At 56.7% G+C, this 21,391-nt stretch overlaps 1 protein-coding gene and 1 pseudogene across 2 annotated transcripts; both read right to left on the reverse strand.

Annotated features, from left to right (window-relative positions):
• Positions 1–731: 731 nt before the first annotated feature.
• On the reverse strand, positions 732–15,766 carry RHOF (ras homolog family member F, filopodia associated). The gene is made up of 5 exons (XM_032242415.1): positions 15,326–15,766; positions 14,994–15,081; positions 3,091–3,200; positions 2,879–3,013; positions 732–1,710 (listed from the first exon to the last, which is right to left on the reverse strand). Exons 1-5 carry the CDS (start codon positions 15,461–15,463, stop codon positions 1,546–1,548), a joined length of 636 nt encoding a protein of 211 aa, XP_032098306.1. The 5' UTR covers positions 15,464–15,766; the 3' UTR covers positions 732–1,545.
• LOC116555050 lies at positions 15,760–21,274 on the reverse strand (annotated as a pseudogene). Its single transcript, XR_004270353.1, has 3 exons — positions 17,789–21,274; positions 17,316–17,379; positions 15,760–16,130 (listed from the first exon to the last, which is right to left on the reverse strand). The product of XR_004270353.1 is annotated as an uncharacterized LOC116555050 (transcript).
• Between the last annotated feature and the right edge of the window lie 117 nt (positions 21,275–21,391).

Genomic DNA, 21,391 nt, shown 5'->3' on the forward strand with positions numbered 1-21,391 from the left:
GTAAGGTGGGTCTCAGAAGGCTTCTTCCCTTGGTGACCTGACTTCTTGGAAGCTCAGGCTTAGCTGATGCCTCAGCACTGGGCTAGGGGGCTGAGGCAGGGGATACCAGCAAGAACAGGGGCTGCATCCCATCTCAGACGACACTAATTCCTAGGTGCACTCCAGAGCCGAGCAGCTTGCGACCCCTGTTGGGCACCAAAATCCCCTGGAATGCTTAAGTCCTGCGAGGTGGTTCATGCCTGTAATCCCAGCACTTTGGGAGCCTGAGGTGGGTGGATCATGTCAGGAGTTCAAGACCAGCCTGACCAACATGGTGAAACCCCATCTGTAATGAAAATACAAAAATTAGCCAGGCATGGTGGTATGTGCCTGTGATCCCAGCTACTCAGGAGCCTGAGGCAGGAGAACTGCTTAAACCCTGGGAAGTGGAGGTTTCAGTGAGCCAAGAGGACACCACCGCACTCCAGCGTGGGCAACAGCGAGACTCCATTCCCTGCCCCCAAGGAAACTGGACCCTCAACCCCAGACCTTTTCAAGGAGGCTTAGGGATTAGGTATCTGGCTGTTGGTGACACAGGCAGTCTGTGAACCGGTTCTGAAACTGTCCCACGCAGGCTGGGAGTTGATTCTGTTAGTTCTCAAAGGAGGCTGGGATGTCTTGCCTCCTGGACTCCACAGGCTGGTAGAACCGAGGCTTGAGGAACAGCAGGTTGGGAGCTTGATGATAGTTAAATGGGCCGGTCCTGTCCTGCCAGTGGGGGGAAACTGTCCACAAAAAACTAGCTCACGACGTGGGGAGCCGATGGCTCTTCCCATCCTGAGGAGTCCCTGACAGTGGGGGCATTGGATGAGACTTCGAGGGGGTGGTCAGATGGGGGGTCCAGGGTATACTTTTAACATCTGAGAGGCTATTTTGTCTGCCCCGTGGGCACATGCTCCCAGCTCTCCGAAGACACAGGCCAAGCTGAAGGTTGATGTCTTCCATGTGGAATGGAGATGGGAGGGGTTGGTGCCAGCCCCGCCACCGGGCTGCAGACTGTGTTCTCCTGATAGGCCCGGCCCCTGTGGTGGCCCCTGAGTTCCTGGGGGAGGAAGGAAGGAGCTGGAGGATACAGCGGTGCCTATCTATCTCCAGAGCCCAGGGAGGCAGGGACATAGGAGTGGCGGGCCTGGGCGCCCATGTGGAATAGTGCCAGGTCCACATTTACCCACCACCAGATGGACTGTTCATTCCAAGCATAACTTGGGTCTGCACTGAGGAGACCCTTGTGGCGGGGGCAGCTGTGATGAGGGCACTTTGAGTCCTGAGGACAGACACTGGCTCCTGTACCCACATCACCACTGCACCCCAGGGGGAGCCTGGAGGGGAGTTTGTGGTCAGAGCCCCAGCCAGGAAAGGATAGAGTTCCTGAATGTTCCAAGAGTCTAGCCACAGGCCCCAGAGACACCAGGAGCTGGAGGGTGGGGATGGGGCAGCCTCCCAGTGCAGTTGGCCCCTGGGGTCCCGGGCCCTGTCAGTGCTGTCTCGAGGGCCAACTGCCCTGGGTCACAGCAGCAGGCAGAGCCGGCGCTTCTTCTGCCGCTGTGTCTTCTTTAGAGCACTGAGAGCCACCTTGGCGGCCTCCCGGAAGACGTCCTCCACATTCTCCCGAAACTTGGCAGAACATTCCAGGTAGAGAGCAGCTCGGATCTGTTCACAGGCGCTCAGGCCCTGGGTCAGGGGAGGAGCCAGTGTTAGCTGAGGGGCCCCTGGAGGTCTCCTGACACCACCTCGTGGGTTTGGGGCTGGCTCTGGGGACTCTCCAGGGGTGGAGGCCTTGGTTTGGGCTGGTGTCTCTCCTCCATCCCAGCTGGCCCTCAGCTTGCGTGGTGGAATGGAGGGCCAGTGCAGTGCAGCCCCCAGAAGGGAAAAAGCCCTGTCCAGGCCCCAGGCTGCCCTCTCTCCAGCTCCAGGCAGGGAGGGGCTGAACCTTGAGGCCGGGTAGGTTCCCCACGTGTGTCTCCCAGGCCTGTGAGAAGAGGTGGAGGCCTCCAGACAGGACTTGCAGCCACCTCTCTACCATTTAGGCAAATGAATTTGCCCTCATTAATGGTTTCTACTTCTTGCGAAAGGTGCTTGTTGCCTTTGCATTCCTTCTGTCCTGTTTGTTCCCTCATGCCTCATCTAAAGAGTTGAATGGTTGATTGGCCCCTGAAGGGGATGCCTACTTTCAAACAAGGGCGGACAGGACAGGACAGTGGCTCAGAGCACAGACTGTGGAGCCCAGCGGATGGGACCAGATCCTGGCTCCACTTCTGGCTAGCTATGTGGCCTCGAGTAAGCTGCTTAGCCTCTGGGCCTGTTTCTCCCCTGTAATGGAGGAAGTGAACAGCACCTGCCTCTGAGTCCTGAGGATTGACAGCAGTCATGTAAAGTGCTCAGGTCCACAGGCCACCAATACTAGCATTTAAAAATTGTCATTCTTGGTCGGCTACGTTGGCTCATGCCTATAATCCCAGCACTTTGGGAGGCCGAGGTGGGCAGACCAGTTGAGGTCAGGAGTTCGAAACCAGCCTGACCAACATAGTGAAACCCCCCTCTCTACTAAAAATACAAAAATGAGCTGGGTGTGGTAGCAGGTGCCTGTAGTCCCAGCTACTCGGTAGACTGAGGCAGGAGAATTGCTTGAACCCAGAAGGCTGAGGTTGCAGTGAGCTAAGATCAAACCACTGCACTCCAGCCTGGGTGACAAGAGCAAGACTCCATCTCAAAAAAAAAAATTATCACTCTTAGAATCCTGCTTCCCTCAGCTCCCCAAAAGGCCGCTAAGACACTCCAGGTGCAGAGGCCAAAGGTCCGGGAGGCTTTGGAGGTCACGGAATCTTGGCCTCTGGCCCACCTGCATGTAGGTGATGGGCTCCAGCTGGGCGGCCCGGAGCTTCCGCAGCTGCTCCTTGTCCTTCCTCAGGTCCGTCTTGCAGCCGATGAGCACCATGGGGGTCCCACGGCAGAAATGCGTGACCTCAGGGAACCACTGTGCAGGGAGAAGGCAGGGGATCAGGACTGCGCTGGGCCCAGGTCTGGGGCCACCACCCTGGAGGCGGGCCTCACCTTGATGAGGACGTTGTCATAGCTGGTGGGGTTCATGACGTCATAGCAGATGAGCACGAGGTGGGTGTTCTGGTAGGACAGGGGCCGCAGCCGGTCATAGTCTTCTTGCCCTGAAAGCAGAGAGCAGGTGGGGGTCAGGGGACGTCCCCTCCCTGTCTGGACTCTGATGGGAGAAGGGGGAGGGGCCAGGCAAGTGATCCTGCCTTAGGGCCTCAATTTCCTCATCTACATAATGGGCAACAAACCGGGAGTGGTGTCACAGGCCTGTGGTCACAGCTACTTGGGAGGCTGAGGCTGGAGGATCGTTTGAGCCCAGGAGTTTGAGGCTGTAGTGAGCCGTGATCGCATTACTGCACTCCAGCATGAGTGACAGACCGAGACTCTGTCTCTTAACAACAACAAAACCTGTGGGTGGCAACCCCTGGGTTCTGGATGGTGGCAAAGAACCCTTGAGATCAAACCCACGCAGTGCTGAGAGCTGGGCCTGATTCTAGGGCTGGGGCTGGAGAAACTGCTAACGCTGGATGATGCCGGTAGCCAGTATGATTCCCCTGACCTACACTCAAGTAGAGCAAAGACTGGAACCCTCCCCTAACCAAAGATACAGACCTGTGGGGCTGGTGGGTTCACAGTGTCCCCAAGTCCCCAGAGGCTGGTGTCTGGCTTCAGCCTCCAGCTTCTTTGGTTCTGATATAGTCGGCTGAGTTCCCTGTCCATTCTTGCAAGCGCTAGGAGGAGAGTGGTGGGTTGCTGGGAACAGCATCAAGTGCCCTTCCCACCCAGACCCACACAGCACATTCTGGGGGGATACCTTAATCCTGACGCCGGGCCCCGCCCCAGCGTGGGCTGAATCTGAACAGGGATCTAGGCTTAAGCCTTGAGCTTGGTTGGGTTTTCTTTTTTATAAACAATGCTTTGTAACTTTTTTATATTGACAGTCTCAAACTTACAGTAGAATTGCAACAAAGTGCGAAGAACTCTGACTGATTCACCGCCTGCTGGCATCGGCCCCTCTGGCTCTACCCAGAGACAGACGCTTCTGTCCCTCCCTACCAGGGCACGGTCGCTGCAGACGTTCTGCCTCTTCACCCCTTAGCTCAGCGCCTGTCTGCTGAGAACAAGGACATTCTCTCACCTGCCCCAAGCCCAGGAAACCACACAGACTCTGCATTCTAATCCAATCCACAGGCCATATTCAGATTTTGCCCATTTCACCAATATCGCCCTTGATTTTCTTTCCCATTTGAGGAGCCAGCCCAGGGTTCTATGCTGCACATAGCCATCATGCCTGGGTATTTTGTAAAAATCCCCACAGTGAGACCTGAGAGCCTTTCAGGCTCATTGGTGACCAGCCCCCGCCCCTTGACTTCCTTCCACTAAACAAGGAAGGTTGGAGGCCCAGGAATCCCCCTGTCCTGTCTCCAGCTGCTACAGGTGCTGGGTGGCACCAGCCTGCCCTCAGCTCCTTCCCTGCCAATACCTCTCAGGACAAGTGGCCTCTCCACAGAGCACCACCAGGCCATGTTTGCTCCTGCCTGCTTGCTGGTGACGACACAGACACCCTCTTCCCTCTGGCTCCCCCTCAACCCAGGGACTTCCAAAAGTTCTTAGCCAGCTCCACCATGGAACAGTGTTTAAGGGTGTAGTCACTAGAGGCAGATGAGACATGTGTTCCAGTCCCAGCTCTGCCCCCACCAGCTGTGTGACCTTGACTTAGATGGACAGCAGTGGGAACCCCAGATTCCCCACCTGGAACATGAAAATCATAAAATGTACCTCACAGGGCTGTCACGAGCCAAGGCACCCCACACATGGGGGCCATAACAGTGTACAGTGAACAGAAGCCACCAGGACAGCGACGGCTGGGTCAGGAGGGCCGTTGTTGCCATCCCTCAACCAGTGTCCCCTAACATTGGGGCGGAGCAAGAGCTCAGACCCGACCACCACCCCCCACAAAGTGAGAGATGTCCTTGTAAGACACTGGGAAACTGGCTGGGATGTTCTTCCAGCTCCTTTTCTGTCCCCAACTGTCCCTTCTTGGTAATCACTGTCCACATCTTCTTAGATCTGTGCTGTCCAACAGGGTGGCCCAGCCCATTAATTAACTTGATGAATTAACATGAAGCATTCAGCTCCTCAGTTGCATGAGCTACATTTCAGGTGATTCATCGCCACCCAGGGCTTGTGGCTAATGCAATGGTCAGTGCAGGTGCATGGCATTTCCATCACTGCAGAAAGTTCCACTGGACAGCAGGCCTCTCCCCGCCCCTACCTCCCCCACACCATCCTCATCTAAGTCCTTGTTTGTCCTCTTCCCTGGCCTCCTGCAGCCCTTCGATGAATCCATTCACCACCTGACAGCTAGATGGATCTTAAAATGCAAGTCATATCTGCCCCCCACAGCTGAAGCACCTTCAATGGCTCCCTATTGCCCCCCCACCTTCTTTTTGAGACAGAGTCTTGCTCTGTCGCCCAGGCTGGAGTGCAGTGGCAAGATCCTGGCTCACTGCAGCCTCCATTTCCCAGGCTCAAGCAATTCTCCTGCCTCAGCCTCCCAAGTAGCTGGGATTACAGGCACCTGCCACCAAGCCCAGCTAATTTTTGTATTTTTTTTAGTACAGATGGGGTTTCGCCATATTGGTCAAGCTGGTCTTGAACTCCTGACCTCAGGTGATCCACCTTCCTTGGCCTCCCAAAGTGCTGGGATTACGGGTGTGAGTCACCGTGCCCAGCCCCTGTTGTCCTTTGTATAAAATCCAAATATCTCCCCAGGTCCACATGACTTCATCCTGCCATGCCCCCTTGCTCACTGCAGTCCAGCCAAGGCGCCACCTCACCGTTTCTCAAACCCATCAAGCTCTCACGCCCCAGCCTTTGCGCTTGCTGTTTCACATGCCTGAAAGGCTCTTCCTTCACTTTTTTCACCATTTTCTCCCCAGCATTTTATTCTTAAACATCCAGACTAACCATTACATTATTTCTCTTTTTAGGATAACTGCCTGCCCTCTGTGTCTGCTTTTATAATAATACATCCTATGCTGTATGTAGTTTTCAGAGTGCTTTAGTCTAGAAGTGATTAAGAAATCCTTGGCTGGGTGAGATGCCTCATGCCTGTAATCCCAGCACTTTGGGAGGCTGAAGTGGGCAGATCACAAGGTCAGGAGTTCGAGACCAGCCTGGCCAACATGATGAAACCCCATCTCTACTAAAAATACAAAAATTAGCTGGGTCTGGGTGGCAGACGCCAGTAATCCCAGCTATACGGGAGGCTAGGCAGGAGCATCACTTGAACCCAGGAGGCGGAGGTTGCAGTGAGCCGAGACGGAGCCATTGCACTCCAGCCTGGCTGACACAGCGAGACTCCGTCTCAAAAAAAAAAAAAAGAAAGAAAAAAAAAATCCTTACATGACAGCCAGATATGGTAGGGAATTATGAATACTCCCACTTCATAGGAAGAAACAGAGTCACAGAAGTGAAGTGAGTTGCCTGAGGTCAATGACTCAGTGACTGGCCCAGGAGTCAACCCCAGTTCATGAAATTCCAAGTGGGATGTTCCTTTTGCGAATACACACGAACGTGCTATTTTGTTTTGTATTGTGCAAAAATAGGTTCTGGGCCTTTAAGATGTAACAATGGGGTTCCTAGTTCTGGCATAACATATTCCCTTTTCCATATATGGCAGGAGTGAACAGGTCCAGTAGTCCCCTCTAAGCCACGAGGGTGGACTCCAAGACCCCAGTGGAAGTATGAAACCACGGATAGCCTAGAACCCTAGATACACTGTTTTTGTCTATACGTACACACCTATAAGACAGCTTAGTTTATGAATTAGGCACAGTAACAGATTAACAATAATAAAACAGGGCCAGGCACCATGGCTCCCACCTGTAACCCCAGCACTTTGGGAGGCCGTGGGCGGATCGCTTGAACTCAGGAGTTCAAGACCAGCCTGACCAACAAAGTGAAGCCCTGTCTCTACCAAAAACACAAATAATTAGCCCGTGGTGGCTCGCACCTGTAGTTCCAGCTACTTAGGAGGCTGAGGTGGGAGGATCACTTGAGCCCCAGAGCGGAGGTTGCAGTGAGCCGGGATCGTGCCACTGCACTCCAACCTGGGTGACAGAGTGAGACCCCATCTCAAAAAAATAAAAACAGAACTATTACAACAACTTGCTAACATCACTACTGTTGTGCTTTGGGATCATTATTATTTACTTATTTATTTTGAGATGGAGTCTCACTCCGTCACCAGGCTGGAGTGCGATGGCACGATCTTGGCTTACTGCAGCCTCCGCCACCCAGGTTCAAGTGATTCTCCTGCCTCAGCCTCCCCCAAGTAGCTGGGATTACAGGTGCCCACCACTACGCCCAGCTAATTTCTGTATTTTTCGTAGAGATGGGGTTTCACCATGTTGGCCAGGCTGGTCTCGAACTCCTGACCTCATGATCCACCTGCCTTGGCCTCCCAAAGCACTGGAATTGAAGACATGAACCACTGCACCCAGCCAGAAGGCTCTTTCAACAGGGAGCAGCGTGGCTCCTTCCCTCCTCTCCTTCAGGGCTCTGTGGAATGTCACCTCCTCTCAGAGACCTTTCCTGACTGCTCTGAAACAGCCTCCTTGGCAGTCTGCCCCATGACAGTGGTTTTACTCATAGCTCTCACCCATACCTGACTTCACAACTGGGGCTGGGCATGGTGGCTCACGCCTGTAATCCTAGCACTTTAAGAAGCCAAGGGAGGTGGATCATGAGGTCAGGAGTTCGAGACCAGCCTGACCAACACGGTGAAACCCCATCTCTACTACTAAAAATACAAAAATAAGCTGGGCATGGCAATGCCTGTAATCCCCAGCTACTTGGGAGGCTGAGGCAGGAGAATCACTTGAACCTGGGAGGCAGAGGTTGCATTGAGCTGAGATCATACCACTGTACTCCAGCCTGGGGCACAGACCAAGACCCTGTCTCAAAACAAAAACAAAAATAAAAAACAAAAAACAGTACTTCTCCAGGTTTTTTTGTTTGCGTCTCCTGCGGGCAGGAACAACCTCTGTGCTGTTCAGGTATCCCTGGGAACACAGGTGAGCTCAATACATGTTTGGTGAAGGAAAGCTGGAAGGAAGGGGTGGGTGAAGAGGGTGTTAAGCGTCATCTCTCTGGCTTAGGTGCCTCTGCAGCCTTTGAAAGGGCATTCCACTTCCTGACCTGTGTTCACTCAAGCAGCCCCCCAGGAGGTAAGCTTGGCGGGGACTGTTCTTCCTGTTAAGAGTCATTGGGGTGGGGGGGGGCGTGGGGGAACCTTTGTCAAGGTCAGAGACACGTACCCTGTGAGCCAGATGCCAACTCAGTCCCCAAGGTCAGCTGCCTACCAGGCCATTCTAAAAGCACCAGTTCTAGGAAGCCGTCCCCAGCCTCCCCAACTAGGAGTTAACCTCTGGGCCTCAGTTTCCTCATCTGTGAAATGGAGATATGAAAAGTTAGTGAGCCTGATGCCAGTAATAATAAAGGTAGTTAATATTGACTCTCTCTCTCACATACAGAAGTCAGGGTCTAGGCCGGGTGCTGTGGTTCACACTTGTAATCCCAGCACTTTGGGAGGTTGAGGCAGATGGATCACTTGAGGTCAGGAGTTTGAGACCAGCCTGTTCAACATGGTGAAACCCCATCTCTACTAACAATACAAAAATTAGCCGAGCATGGTGCCACATACTTGTAATCCCAGCTACTTGAGAGGCTGAGGCAGGGGAATCAATTGAACTGGGAAGATGGAGCTTGCAGTGAGCCAAGATCTCACCACTACACACACTCCAGCCTGGGCAACCGAGTGAGACTCTGCCAAAAAAAAAAAAAAAAGGGTTTCACTCTGTTGCGCAGGCTGGAGTATAGTGGTGTGATCAAAGCTCACTCCAGCCTCAACCTCCTGGGCTCAAGCCATCCTCCTGCCTCAGCCTCCCCAGGAGCTGGGGCTGCAGGTGTGCACCACTTCGATTCTGGTAGCACCTATCCATGAAGGCTCCTGTGTTCCATGCCGGGTCTAGCTTGAAGCCCTTTGCCTGGATTAACTCATCTTTCCCCAAAAAATCCTACAAGGTAGACACTGTTGTTAGCCCCATTTTACAGGCTGAGAATGGCAGCAGAGAGGGTTGGAGTGACTTGCCCCAGGCCACACAGCCTTTGTAAATGACAGAGGACCCTACTGGAGTATTTTTTTTTTCTTAGCCTACCCCAGAAAACAGAGAGGAATCCTCACCCTACTCGTCCCAGCCCTGATCAGGTGAGGAAAAGGCTATCCACACAGCCATCTCAAGAAAGAGGGGCTTGGCCGGGCGTGGTGGCTCACACCTGTAATCCCAGCACTTTGGGAGGCCAAGGCAGGTGGATCACCTGAAGTTGGGAGTTCGAGACCAGCCTGACCAACATGGAGACACCCTGTCTCTGCTAAAAATACAAAATTAGCTGGGTGTGGTGGTGCATGCCTGTAGTCCCAGCTACTCGGGAGGCTGAGGCAGGAGAATCAGCCTTTTGGATTCATGCAATTCCTGGATTTCAAGAATCGCTTGAAAGCCTGAGGTTTTGGTGAGCTAAGATTGCGCCATTGCACTCCAGCCTGGGCAACAAGAGTGAAGCTCCATCTCAAAAAAAAAAAAAAGAAAAGAAAAGAAAAGAAAAAGAAAAAGAGGGGCTTTGAGAAGGGAGAGGCAGCCAGCTTGGACTCCAGCACCTCCTTCAGGTTGCCTTCCTGTCTTGACTCCGCCCAGTTCAGCTTTCCCTAGAATTCAGTGTGGGCCTTTGTCGGGGGGTAGACCAGGCCTGCAGAGGACATACTTCTGTGTGCGACAATCCTATGTCCACTTGGGGATGCAGGGAGTGTACTATTAATAAATACCCTCAACAGTATGAGTCAGGAGGGTCAGGTTCCATTCATTCATGTCATGCACATTCTGGGCGGGACCGCTCAGGGCAGCCTCCACATCTCAAATTGACGTCTACATTTCCCTCTCTGGGTGTCAACTTCCTTATCTGGGAAAGGGGGTGGCAATAGTGATAACCCTGCCCCTAATCTGGAAAGTGAAACACCAGCAGAGGGGGAGCAATTGGACGGGGGTGGGGGTGGGGGAGGCAGGGCTGGGAGGTGGGAGGCACTGCTTTTGTGGTTACTCTTTTTGAGATGAAGTCTCTGTATCTCAGCTCACTGCAACCTTCACCTCCTGGGTTCAAGTCATTCTCCTGCCTCAGCCTCCAGAGTAGCTGGGATTACAGGCGCGCACCATTGCACCTGTCTAATTTTTTGTATTTTTAGTAGAGACGGGGTTTTGCCATGTTAGCCAGGCTGGTCTTGAACTCCCGACCTCAGGTAATCTGCCTGCCTCAGCCTCTCAAAGTGCTAGGATTACAGGTGTTAGCCATCATGCCCTGCTGTGGTTACTCTTGAAACAGAAACCTCCAGGGGAAGTTAACAGCCTGGGGTGGGGGTGGTCAGAACCCCGAATATTTGGACTAAGAAGCTTTAGGGGCCTCCCAGACACCAGGTGATATCACTACCCTCCCACATTCTACCCAAAATGATACCAGGGCTGAAAGGGGCAATATCACCTGCCCATAGTCACAGAGGGGACCCACCCAGCCTCTGCAGATGGGCTTAGAGGTTAAGACAGCCCAGGAGACCACACCTGTAATCCCGGCACTTTGGGAGGCTGAGGTGGGAGGATCACTTGAGCCCAGGAGGCTGAGGCTGCAGTGAGTTATGACAATGCCACTGCACTCCAGCCTGGGTGACACAGCGAGACCCTGTCACTAACCACACCCCCCAAAAAACTCCAGGAGTTACATGCAAAGGATGCATGTGCTCCTGGTGAGTTAAAGTCTCTAGGCCCGGGCTCCCCTTGGAGCTGCCCATATCCTGAAGTGCACTCGGGCGTGCGGCAGGGCTGGGCGGAAGGGAGGCTCAGGCTGCACACAGGGCTTTTTTTTTTTTTTTTTTTTTGGCGGAGTCTTGCTCTGCCACCCAGGCTGGAGTGCAGTGGCGTGATCTCAGCTCACTGCAACCTCTGCCTCCCAAGTTCAAGCAGTTCTCCTGCCTCAGCCTCCCAAGTAGCTGGGACTACAGGCACGTACCACCACGCCCGGCTAATTTTTTATTTTATTTTATTCTTTTTAAAGATGGGGTTTCACCATGTTGGTCAGGCTGGTCTTGAACTCCCGACCTCAGGTGATCCGCCCACCTTAGCCTCCAAAGTGCTTGGATTATAGGTGTGAGCCACCACACCCGGCCTAATTTTTGTATTTTAGTAGAGATGGGGTTTACGATGTTGGCCAGGACAGTCTCGATATCTTGACCTCGTGATCTGCTCGCCTCGGCCTGCCAAAGTGCTGGGATTACAGGCATGAGCCATCGGGCCTACAAGGCTATTTTCTTGGGGGGATGGGACTTTGCCAAGGCAGTCCTCCTTCTGGGGTCAGGGGTCTCTAAGGCCTGGGGTAGGGTTGAGGAGAAAAGACCCCAAGTCTGCCCAAGGACACACAGGGCAGGTGGCCCCCAGCTCCAGCTGGGGTGTTGGTCAGGGAGGGTTGTGGGCAGCATGAGAAGGGAAGCTGCCAGAAGAGGAACCCACTTTTACTCACTCTGCTGGGGACCGCCCACCTGTGCTTCCCCCGGAGACAGGGGCTGGGCAGCCCAGCCGGGGGTTGAGACCTCCTTCTGTGTGACTCCAGCCTTGGCCCGGCCCAGGCCTCCAGTGTTCCTGGGGCTCACGACACCCACCTGTCCCTGCTTCCTTGTCGTAGCAACTGCTACTCCTTTGCCCACCAATTTTCTTTCTGTTCCCATCTCAGGCTGAGAAGGGAATTGCCACTCCCAGGCAACCCACACCCCATCCTGTGCGCCTCCAACCCTGGTCCCCACACCTTGGCCCTATGAGCTCAGCCCTGTCTGTCTTCACAGCCCACCCTCTCCTGCCTCCCCCTGCCCAGGAAGCTTCAAACCTCACCGCAGCTTCCTGCCTCAGAGGATGTTGGGGCCGGGGTGAGGCCGACAGCAGTGGGTGCCACAGCCCCCGCCCCTTCCCCTCAGCCCTGAAAGCCCCATCACCCCATCTCCCCTCCCTCCGCTGCACTGTCTATAACTACTTCCTCAGAATGGAGACGGAGCCAGACGGGCCTTCCACGAGGGCCCCTGTGGGCAGGGTCTGGACCTTGGGCCAGCGTTTGGTCCAGTGTGGAGAAATTCAGCCTCAAGAGCTGCCCCTGTCGCACAGCTCTGGCGGCCACGAGTTGAGAAGATGCCCCTTCCGCCACTGGGTGTAGCCCACTGGGTTCTAGAACCTTCTACAACTACATTTACTAGACTCATTTCTGGCTTGGCCATTCCCTCACCCTCTTGGCCTTTGCCTCTCTCTACGTGGCCGCCTGGTCATCACTGTGTGCCACGTTCTCCTGAGAGCCAACCATGCAGGCAGAGATGAATCACCTCCGAATTCAGACCTACCACCCATTCATTCCATCATCTTCCAAGCCTTGCTTCATGACAAGCACCGGGACCTGGACCCTCCCTGGCAGTGCTCACTGACCAGGGGATTTCCTCTAATGAGCAGGTCTTCCCCAGTCACGGGGGACACCCTGGAAGGAGCAGCCAGATTTCTTCTTCCTGGATACCCCTCCTTGGTCTGTCAGAGTATGAGGCCAGCTCCTTCCCTGAGCACCACTTCTCTGCTGCTTGGAAGAGTCTTGCCAGGGAAGACAGATGCCCCCACTGCGGCAGAAGCTGAGGCCAGCTTGGACCATGGCAGTGATGGTAGGAGGGTCTTTAAATTTATTTTTATTTTTTGAAACAGGGTCTTGCTCTGTTGCCCAGGCTGGAGTGCAGTGGTGCGATCTCAGCTCACCCCAACCTTCGCCTCCCAGGTTCAAGCGATTCTCCTGCCTCGGCCTCCCGAGTAGCTGGGACTACAGGCACATGCTGCCATACCTGGCTAATTTTCATATTTTTAGTAGAGATGGGGTTTCGTCATGCTGCCCAGGCTGATCTTGAACTCCTGGCCTCAAGCAATCCTCCTACTTCAGCCTCCCAAAGTGCTGGGATTACAGGCGTGAGCCACTGCACCCAGCCTGGTAAGAAGGTCTTAAAAGTCACAAGGACATTTGCTGAGCCCTTCCCCAGATCCAGCCCCTGCGCTGAGTGCTGGACATCATATAGTAATCTGATTTAATCCTTGTGACCCTCTTAGCTCTCATGACAGATGAGGAAACTGAGGCCCAGACATCTCCAGTGATACACAGCCAGTGGAGCCGGTGTCGAAGCCCAGATCTGACAGGATGGGACTGTGGATGGGACCCCCACAGTGCCGGTGGTCGCCTGCCTGTGGTGACTATGGTAGGGGACGCTCTCTGTCCCTCTCATAGCAGCTTTTAGCACAAATTCTTCCTACACCAACTTGCAGCTTTCCAGAATCTCTACACTACAATCTACTCCCACATGTTCTTTGAGCATCTCTCTCTGGGCAAGGCCAGAAAGGCCATCCGTGTTCTCATGATGTGGAGGCTGCCGTGAACCGTAAACCCCGGCCTGATAGGGAAGCCCCAAAGGCAGAGGAGGAGGGGCCGTGGGTTGCTGGGAATGTCTCTGCCCAGCAGCACTTGACCCACAAAGTGGGGTTAATGACCTTGCCCCCTCCTGGGCTCCTGGACAAGAAACGAGAAAGTAAAAGTGTCTGAGACAGACCACACTTTTGCTGGGCTCTCCCAGCTCACCCAGGACTGGAGACAGGTCCCCTTTTGGGGGTGGCCCTACAGGGCCCACATCCTGCAAAGACAGGTTCCTCAAGAGTTTGCTAAGGCAGGACCTGCTGAAGTTGGAATGGAGGGGACTCTGAGCTGGGACAGCCCCTTTTGTGGTCCTCTCCAAGTTCTAGCTGGTGGGGGTGGGGGGTCCTGAGTTTTGGCTCCATCCTAGGTCAATGGGACCCTTCACCTCACCCATAAAGGCTTAGCTGGAAGGGGAGGGCCACCTGATCACATGGTTCCCCACAGGTCACTAAACACTGAGTCACAGAGGTGGGGTGAGGCCCCACCTGGGGATCTCAACCTTTGGTCCCCAATGTTGATGAAGCCCAGATGGGAGCCAGGGTCCTCCCACTGACTGTGTTCCTCCGGTCCCCACCCCTCACAACACCAACTCTCATGCAATTGAACAGAAATCCACAAACCGCCCGTGGCCGGGATGTGACTAGCAGCAGAGCTTGGTGTGGGGCCCCGGTGCCCAGTGCTCTGTTCCTTCCTTAGTTCATTTTCTACACTGTCTGGTTTCCTCCCAGGGAACTAGGAAAGCACAGAAGTAATTGTAGCCACAGAATTCCAGAACCACCAACTGCAAGCAGTGGAATCCCCGGAGCTGCAGATGCAGAACTCATGCCCACAGGACCCCAGAGCCTCAGGCTGCAGAGAGCACCCACAGAGCCTTAGGGTCACAGGCTGATCTGTGGCCGGCAGCATCCCAGAACCACAGGACCCAGAAACACAGCCCAGGCAATCCGAGCACCCGGAGACTCAAATCTGCGGCCCTCAGAGTCTGCAGAGACCACAGCAGGCAGCGCAGCAATCCTGGAATCATGGGAGGCCCAAGAGAAGTACGCTGCTTTCTAGAACCACAGGAGAGGAACGAGCTGTGGGCTCTCCGCACAGAGCTGGGAGGGTGGCCCCGGAGTTTGCCTCCTCCTCCAAACACCCTCCACTCAGAGACAGGGCTTGGCCTCTAGGGCCGCGCTGCCAGCGCTCTGAGTGGCCTCCAGGAATGAAGAGCCGCCAGGGCCCCGCCAGGGTGCAGGGTGGGGACGCCCGGTGGGGAATGCCCCGGCGGGGAAACCCTTCGGGCGGGTGGACCCCCGGGACCCCTGGCGCGCAGGCGCACTCACCGGCCGTGTCGTAGAGGTTCAGGGTCACCTCCTTGCTGCCAACCGTCACGCTGGCCGTGTACTTATCGAACACCGACGGGGCGTAGTGCTGCGGGAGACGTAGTGGGGTTGGTCCCTAGTGGGCCCAGGTTCCAGCTGACCCCACTGTCCGCCCCCTTCACTTGTCCGGGATCAGCCCCCTTCACCTCGCTGGGCTCTGGAATTCCCGAGGGGGCGCCCCGGGTGGCGGCCACCTCTCCGGAATCGGAACGCCGGGGGGCCGAGGGTCGGGGCTCCGGGCTCAGCCTGAGAGGGGTCCCTCGCCCCCACCCCAGCCCCGCTTCGGGCCTCACCTCGGGGAAGGAGCCCTGGCTGTACACCATGAGCAGCGAGGTCTTGCCGCAGCCGCCGTCGCCCACGATCACGATCTTCAGCTCCTTCCTGCCCGGGCCGGGGGCGGCGGTCGGGGCCGGAGCCCCCGGGGCATCCATAGCCCGGAGCCGGCAGTACTGGCGGCGGCGTGCCGGGCACTAGCGGAGCGGTCGGGGGCGGGGCGGAGCCTGGACTAGCCCCGCCCACTCGGAGGGGCACTGCCTCCGCCAGGCAGCCTCCCGGCCTTCCTTTCTGCTACGGCCCCAGCCCTGGGTGTGGGTATTCAGCTCTCAGTACCAGGGATACTGCGGCACCAGAGAAACGGGGCTCAGCTGCGAGCGCAGCTCCCACCGCCACCCCGGCGCGTCACGGCGCGCCCCCAGCCGGCGAGACCCGACCGTGGCTGCCCAGCGACTCAGGGCGCCCCGGATTGGCAGGCACCTCCTTCGGCAGGGACGCTCCGATTGGCCGGCGCGGACAGGGCCTCCCGGATTGGCGGGCTGTGCCTCCGCACCGGGTTCGAGGAGCCCCCGGCCTCGAGCTCCGGAAAAAGCCCTTCAGCTTTGCACTGCCCCAGCGGCGTGGCTTCGCACCTAGCTGCCTCTGGCCTCAGTTTCCCCACAGGACGTAGCGGCGGTGGCACCGGGGAAGATGCTGATGTGAGGGTCGTGTCTGCCCACCTCACTTCGCCCCGGGGCGCCTGCGTGCGCGCGGGCTCGGGGTGAGAGACTAGGCTCCCCTTAACCGCACCCGGCCCCGGGCTGTAGAGTGGATGCCCAGCGCCCTCTGCCGGGCAATCGCCTCAACGCCGGCCGCAGGTTGGCCCCAAACCACGTGGGCGGGCGCCTCCTTTCAGCAGGAGCCAGAAGCGTGAACCACGCCAAGACGCCGTCAGGGAGGGGCAGGTTGGAGTAGCTCTAGTTGAAGTCAGCTGGGTCCCTCTCCTTGCGTTTTGGAGACTGATAACCCCACATCAACCAAGAAATGTAAGAAAATGCGTTTCTCTGCCAGCAGCCACGTGTCCTTCACTCCAAGAATCCCCCGAACCCCGGCATCTCCTGATGGAAACAGCTTGTTGGGCACTAACTGTAGGCAACGCTATCAGGTCTGATGACTGAGGTCACCGTAACCCCCACCCCGGGCGGGCTGACTGCCTTCGGCACCAGCCAAGTGAGCGGTCAGGGTGGCAGAGGGACCCGGGGAGCCAGTCCACGGCAGGTAGGCACGGGAGCGTGGCCGAGAGAGTGGGGTTCTACCAACTCGGGTAGGAAGAGCCCATTTCTAACAAAACACCAACAGCAGCATGGCTGGGGGCAAGTGACCTTCGGTAGTTTCTTCAGATAGGGGCTGGCAGGACTCAGGATCTTTTTAACGGCAACCCCACCCCAAAGACTCCGTTTTCAAGATCTCGGCAAAGGTCAGGTAAATCTCACTTCGTGGAGGAAAGCCGCCAGCCTGGCAGTTTCATGGTCAAGGTTCTCAGCCGGTACAAGCAAGGCACGGTCTGACCGCCAGAGGGCACCAGCGACCGCCCATAGAATCCCAAGACCACGGCGGAGCTGGGAAGGGGAGGCCAGGACCCACCTCAGGTTCTGGGTGGACGCCCTCTCCTGTCACTGGAAAAAGGGGCATCTCCTAGGTCAAGCACCCACTAGACAAATGCACAGCAACTCATTTGTTCCTTTTTTGCAACACGTTTATTCAGAGGCAGTTGTGCCCCAGCCTTCCAGGAGGTCAGTCTTGGGGGAAGCAATGGAGGTTGGAAGAGGGGAACCGTTTAGGGAAGGCTGAGTGCTGGCTGGCACACGGCTTGGCAGCACTGAAGGGCAGGCAGGGGAAACAGGGTGGGGACCCGGCCTGACAAATGCATGACAGCTAGAAAACCTCTTCAGCTTCTTCCGTGGCTGGGCCATGAGAGGGGAGGCCAGGCAGGGTTGTCAAGGTAACCGGGTCAGATCATGGAGGACTTGCCTGCCAGGCTCCACGGGAGTGGGGGACAGGAGAGGAGCCCAACCACCAGCTGGACCCTGAGCTCCTGTGGGGTAACCAGAGGAGCTGTGATTGGCTGGGGAGGCAGGGCTGGGGCCAAGGTTCCCCCGGGACCACAGGAGGTGAATAAGGCACTCCTGGAGGTGGAGGAAGAGGACCCAGAAGCTATTGAGTGTGTCACCCGAGCCCACAGGAGGCGTCCTGACTGTCCTCAAAAGCCTCAGACCTCAACATCCACTTTCTCCATCCAGGAAATGGGCTGTGATCTCTGCTTATGAGAGCACAAGCCTGCAGAGGAGTGGAGGCAGGAAGTGAGCACAAGTGCCCTTTCCAGCCTGGCCTGGCCCAGGCAGAACAGCTGACATTGGCCCCAGCCTGCTCACCCACCCCTGCCGGCCAGGAGGCTGGCAGAACCCCAGCCCCACCTGCCTGGAGTGTGTTTGATTTGGACCCACCTGTCGTGGTGATAGAGCAGGGCTGATCTGTAGCTAAAAATACCTCGGAGCCAAGCCAGCTGCTCGCAGCTTCCTTGGAGGCTGGGCTGAGCTGGGCCAGCTGAAGAGCTGCGTGCGCCCACCAGAGAGGCAGCTAGCTCCCCTACCTCCAAGAGGTTGAGGACCCGAGTCACTCCCCTTCCAGTCACCAGGAATTCCTGGAGAGTTTGAGAAGGCAAAAAAAGACTCTTTAAGCTGGTACTTGACACAAGAGTTGTTGGGCCACTGAAGGCTGGGGGAGTGGCCAGGTGGCATCTGTGGGGTCAACTCATCGGTGTCTGCACAGAGGCCGACGCCATAGTGAGGCCAACAGGGAAACTGAGCCCCAGGGAATAGCAGGGGCCCAGCCACTGCTGAGTTGTCAGAGCAAAGCCTGGCCAGCCCCAGTGAGGCAATGCTGTGGCACCCACTTCCCTGGGTGCCTGAGAACGCTGTAGAGGTAACACTCACATGAGGCAGAAGACAGAGCCTTCAGGGATGAAGCTACTCCCTGAGGTCGCAGGGATGGGAGGTGGGCTGGCAAGTACATCTACCATCCCTGAGCAGCCTCCAGGCCTCAGCTGCCCACGAGCACTCAGGGACCAGCCCGGGACAGGACCACTCCTGGAGTGCCAAAAGCTCCCCTCACAAAAGCCAGATTCAGCAACAGCTCAAAACATTGCCCGACCTGCTCCTCCCAGCGCTGGGGGGTGGCGGGTGAGGCAGGAGCTTGCTGGAGGTTACAGGCCAGCCAGAGACGCACTGGGCCAGGCAACCTGAGATGGCTGAGCCGACTCACGGTAGAGCCCGGGCAGAGGCTTCGGCGTCTCTCCACCCCGAGGGTCCGAAAGGTCATATTCCACGCTAGGGCTCTGGGTGGAGGGGCCGGAAGAGGCGGGGACGCCGGCGTCTCAGTAGTAAGGCAAGCCCTGCCACCTCCCCGCCGGCCCTTCCGCTGGCGTGGCCCTCTCTCAGCAGGCCCCAGGACCCGGCGCCAGCAGCGGCCCCGCCCCAAGCTCGCTGGGTGACCGGTGGACGGGGCGCCCTCGAGGGACCAGCAGGGATAGCAGCAGGACAAACTGCCCCGCCCTCCAGGCCCCAGGTGGCGACCGTGGCGGGACTAAGAGGGACCGAAGCAGAGGGAGGAGGGTACAGTCCAGCCAGGTGGGTCCCGACACCGCGCCGAGAACCACACTCAGACCACAGCTGAGCACCCACCGGCTCCCTGATTGGATCGAGGGCCGGAGGGGAGGAACTGGCTGGAGCCCTCCCAGGTGCAGCTGGAAGGGAGCCATACATCAATTATCCAACGCAGGCGGGGAGTAAAGACCCCACCCGGAGAGCACCTATGCAAAGGGGGAGCCACACCCTCGGCGGTAGAGGGTCATGTGAAATCAAGGGGGATTAATGATAGAATCAAATTTAAAACTTAGATTTCAGGGAGTATGGAAAGGGAGAAGGAGAGAAAAGGCTTCTGGGATCTTAACAATGTGAACCTCAATTTTTACCAGGTGCTTTCACCCTCTTGCTGTACTAGGGCAGCTAGGAGTCTGGGCAGGAATACCCTTCCCTCCCGGCAAAGGAGACGGACCCAGGACAGTTCATCCAGGATTGAAAACCCAGCCCTGGCCCTCACAAGAGGAGCCAACAGCACCACGCCGGTTACTTAAAACCAGACAGTCCCGGGCAGGGATGCCAGCAGACAGCTGGCACGGGACGAAGCCCAAAATAACCCAGACAGCTGGGGTGAGGGGGTGCCATGGGCACAGGCGCTGGCTGCAAGTCAAGCCACCTGGAACCCCATCCTGGGTCTACTGGTGGTGGCCTTGTGACCTTGGGCAAGACACTTCTCCCCAGACCTCGGGTGGGTGACCCAAATCCTGACCCCATCATGGAACAACTCGAGCAGCCGGGGACAGGCCTCTACCTCCGGCTGGACTCAACCACTCCAGAGAGCCGCGCTGGCCGCCTTCCCAAGGAGCACCAGATTCCCCTTTGCCCTGAGGCTGGGCCACGTGCTTCGGCAGGTGGGCTGGTAGGGGAGGAGCTCTGAGGCAGCCCAGCCCCCACACCCTGCAGCCACTCCTAGCAATAACCACGGATCACAATGGAGGAGGCCAACTCCAGCGAAGCCTGCAGGGGAGGACGGCCGTCTTAACGCACTTAATCCTCTCACCACCCTTTCCAGCAGGCATCCTGATCATTTTACAGGGAGACACTCGCCCAAGGTCACCAGCACTGTGGAGATCCTAGCTCACGTCAAACTGACTGACAATCTCCCGTAACTTAGCACCAGATACTTGTAGCAAGATCTCCCTGTTAAGCCCCACAGGCTCCCAAAGCTCAGTGGAGCCCTTACAGTGGGGGTGGGGCACAACTCCCAGATAGGGAAGATGGTGTGAACAGGAGCACCTGGACCCAAATGGTTCATCAAAGCAATCACAAACCAGATATCACATGGGGGTCCGAGACCAAGAGCCGCCACCTCCAGCTGTGGAGCTTCTCAGACACTAAGATGGGAAACTATTCAATACAGGAGATCGGCTAGCGCGAACAAAACCAGTTACTATGTGCCAAGTTCCTGCTTCTGCCTCAAAACCCCAGGTGTTACCAAGCCCGGAGCTGGGTGTGGGGTCTCAAAACGTGTTCCCAGTCCACAGCGGCAGCACCACCCAGGAACATGTTAGAAATAAGTCCTCAGGCTCCACCCACTGAATCAGACACTCGGGGACCAGGCTCCAGTCCGTTTTAAAGAGCCCCCTTCGGGCGTGATTCCGATGCCAGCTCCAGACTAAGGATCACTGATCTAGCCCCGTTTTCCTAGATGGAGACACTGGGGCTCGGAGGCTATGCCGCTTCTGCAAGGTCATAGCTGCTCAATGGCTCGCCCGGTTTCAAATCCAGCTTTGTCTGGTTCTGGAAACAAGGCTTACATATAGGCCTGCCCATCTGGGGACTGGAGAAGGGATCATAAGAATTCCAGGAAGGTGGAGAAGCGTCAAGGCCCTTTCACAGAGAAAGTTGGCCAGGACCTCGGATGGCTGTTCTTTGCCTCCCTGGCAGCCAGACATCAGAGAGCGACTCACACTGTCACCCCACATCCCCCAAGGGGAGCTGGAGGGGAGGCCACAGCACTGTTGGGCCATCTGGCAGCAACCTGTGTCTTTCAGAAGTAGGAGGCGCCCAGGGCCCTACCCCGCCGAAAAACACACAACTGGGAAATACTTGCAAGTGGAGCCTCTTGTATGCTGCTAAATTCGGCAGAGAATTGCACGCCCCAAATGCCTGACAACAGAGGCTGACAGGCGGGGATGGATGGCCCGGGCGGCCCAGCAGGCGGCCCTACGCGCTCGCAGCTGGGGGCGGGGCGGGGCCGCAGAACCAGCCCGGCGGGTTTGGGGTTCCGCCCTCCCTGGGCTGCAGGCCAGAGCCCCCCAAGTCTCCCTCATGGTCTGGGCAAGGACTCACACCTACCTTAGTGGGAGGATTGTCAGAGTCAAACTAGGCCTGCCCCTGCCGTCGACAGAAGGAAAGATTGTCCACGCGGGGAGTGCCCGGCCGTCTCCCCTTCTCCAGCCCAGAACC

The sequence above is a fragment of the Sapajus apella genome, unplaced genomic scaffold (assembly GCF_009761245.1).
Source record: "Sapajus apella isolate SASKATOON/1434 unplaced genomic scaffold, GSC_monkey_1.0 scaffold2, whole genome shotgun sequence".
NCBI classification, from domain to species: domain Eukaryota; kingdom Metazoa; phylum Chordata; class Mammalia; order Primates; family Cebidae; genus Sapajus; species Sapajus apella.

Excerpts from the sequence above, each read along its gene's own strand:
- RHOF (XM_032242415.1), bottom strand. The coding sequence starts at position 15,463 with ATGGATGCCCCGGGGGCTCCGGCCCCGACCGCCGCCCCCGGCCCGGGC. Across the intron at positions 15,082-15,325 it reads GCCAGGGCTCCTTCCCCGAG|CACTACGCCCCGTCGGTGTT; the intron begins GTGAGGCCCGAA and ends CGTCTCCCGCAG. Across the intron at positions 3,014-3,090 it reads ATGACAACGTCCTCATCAAG|TGGTTCCCTGAGGTCACGCA; the intron begins GTGAGGCCCGCC and ends CTCCCTGCACAG.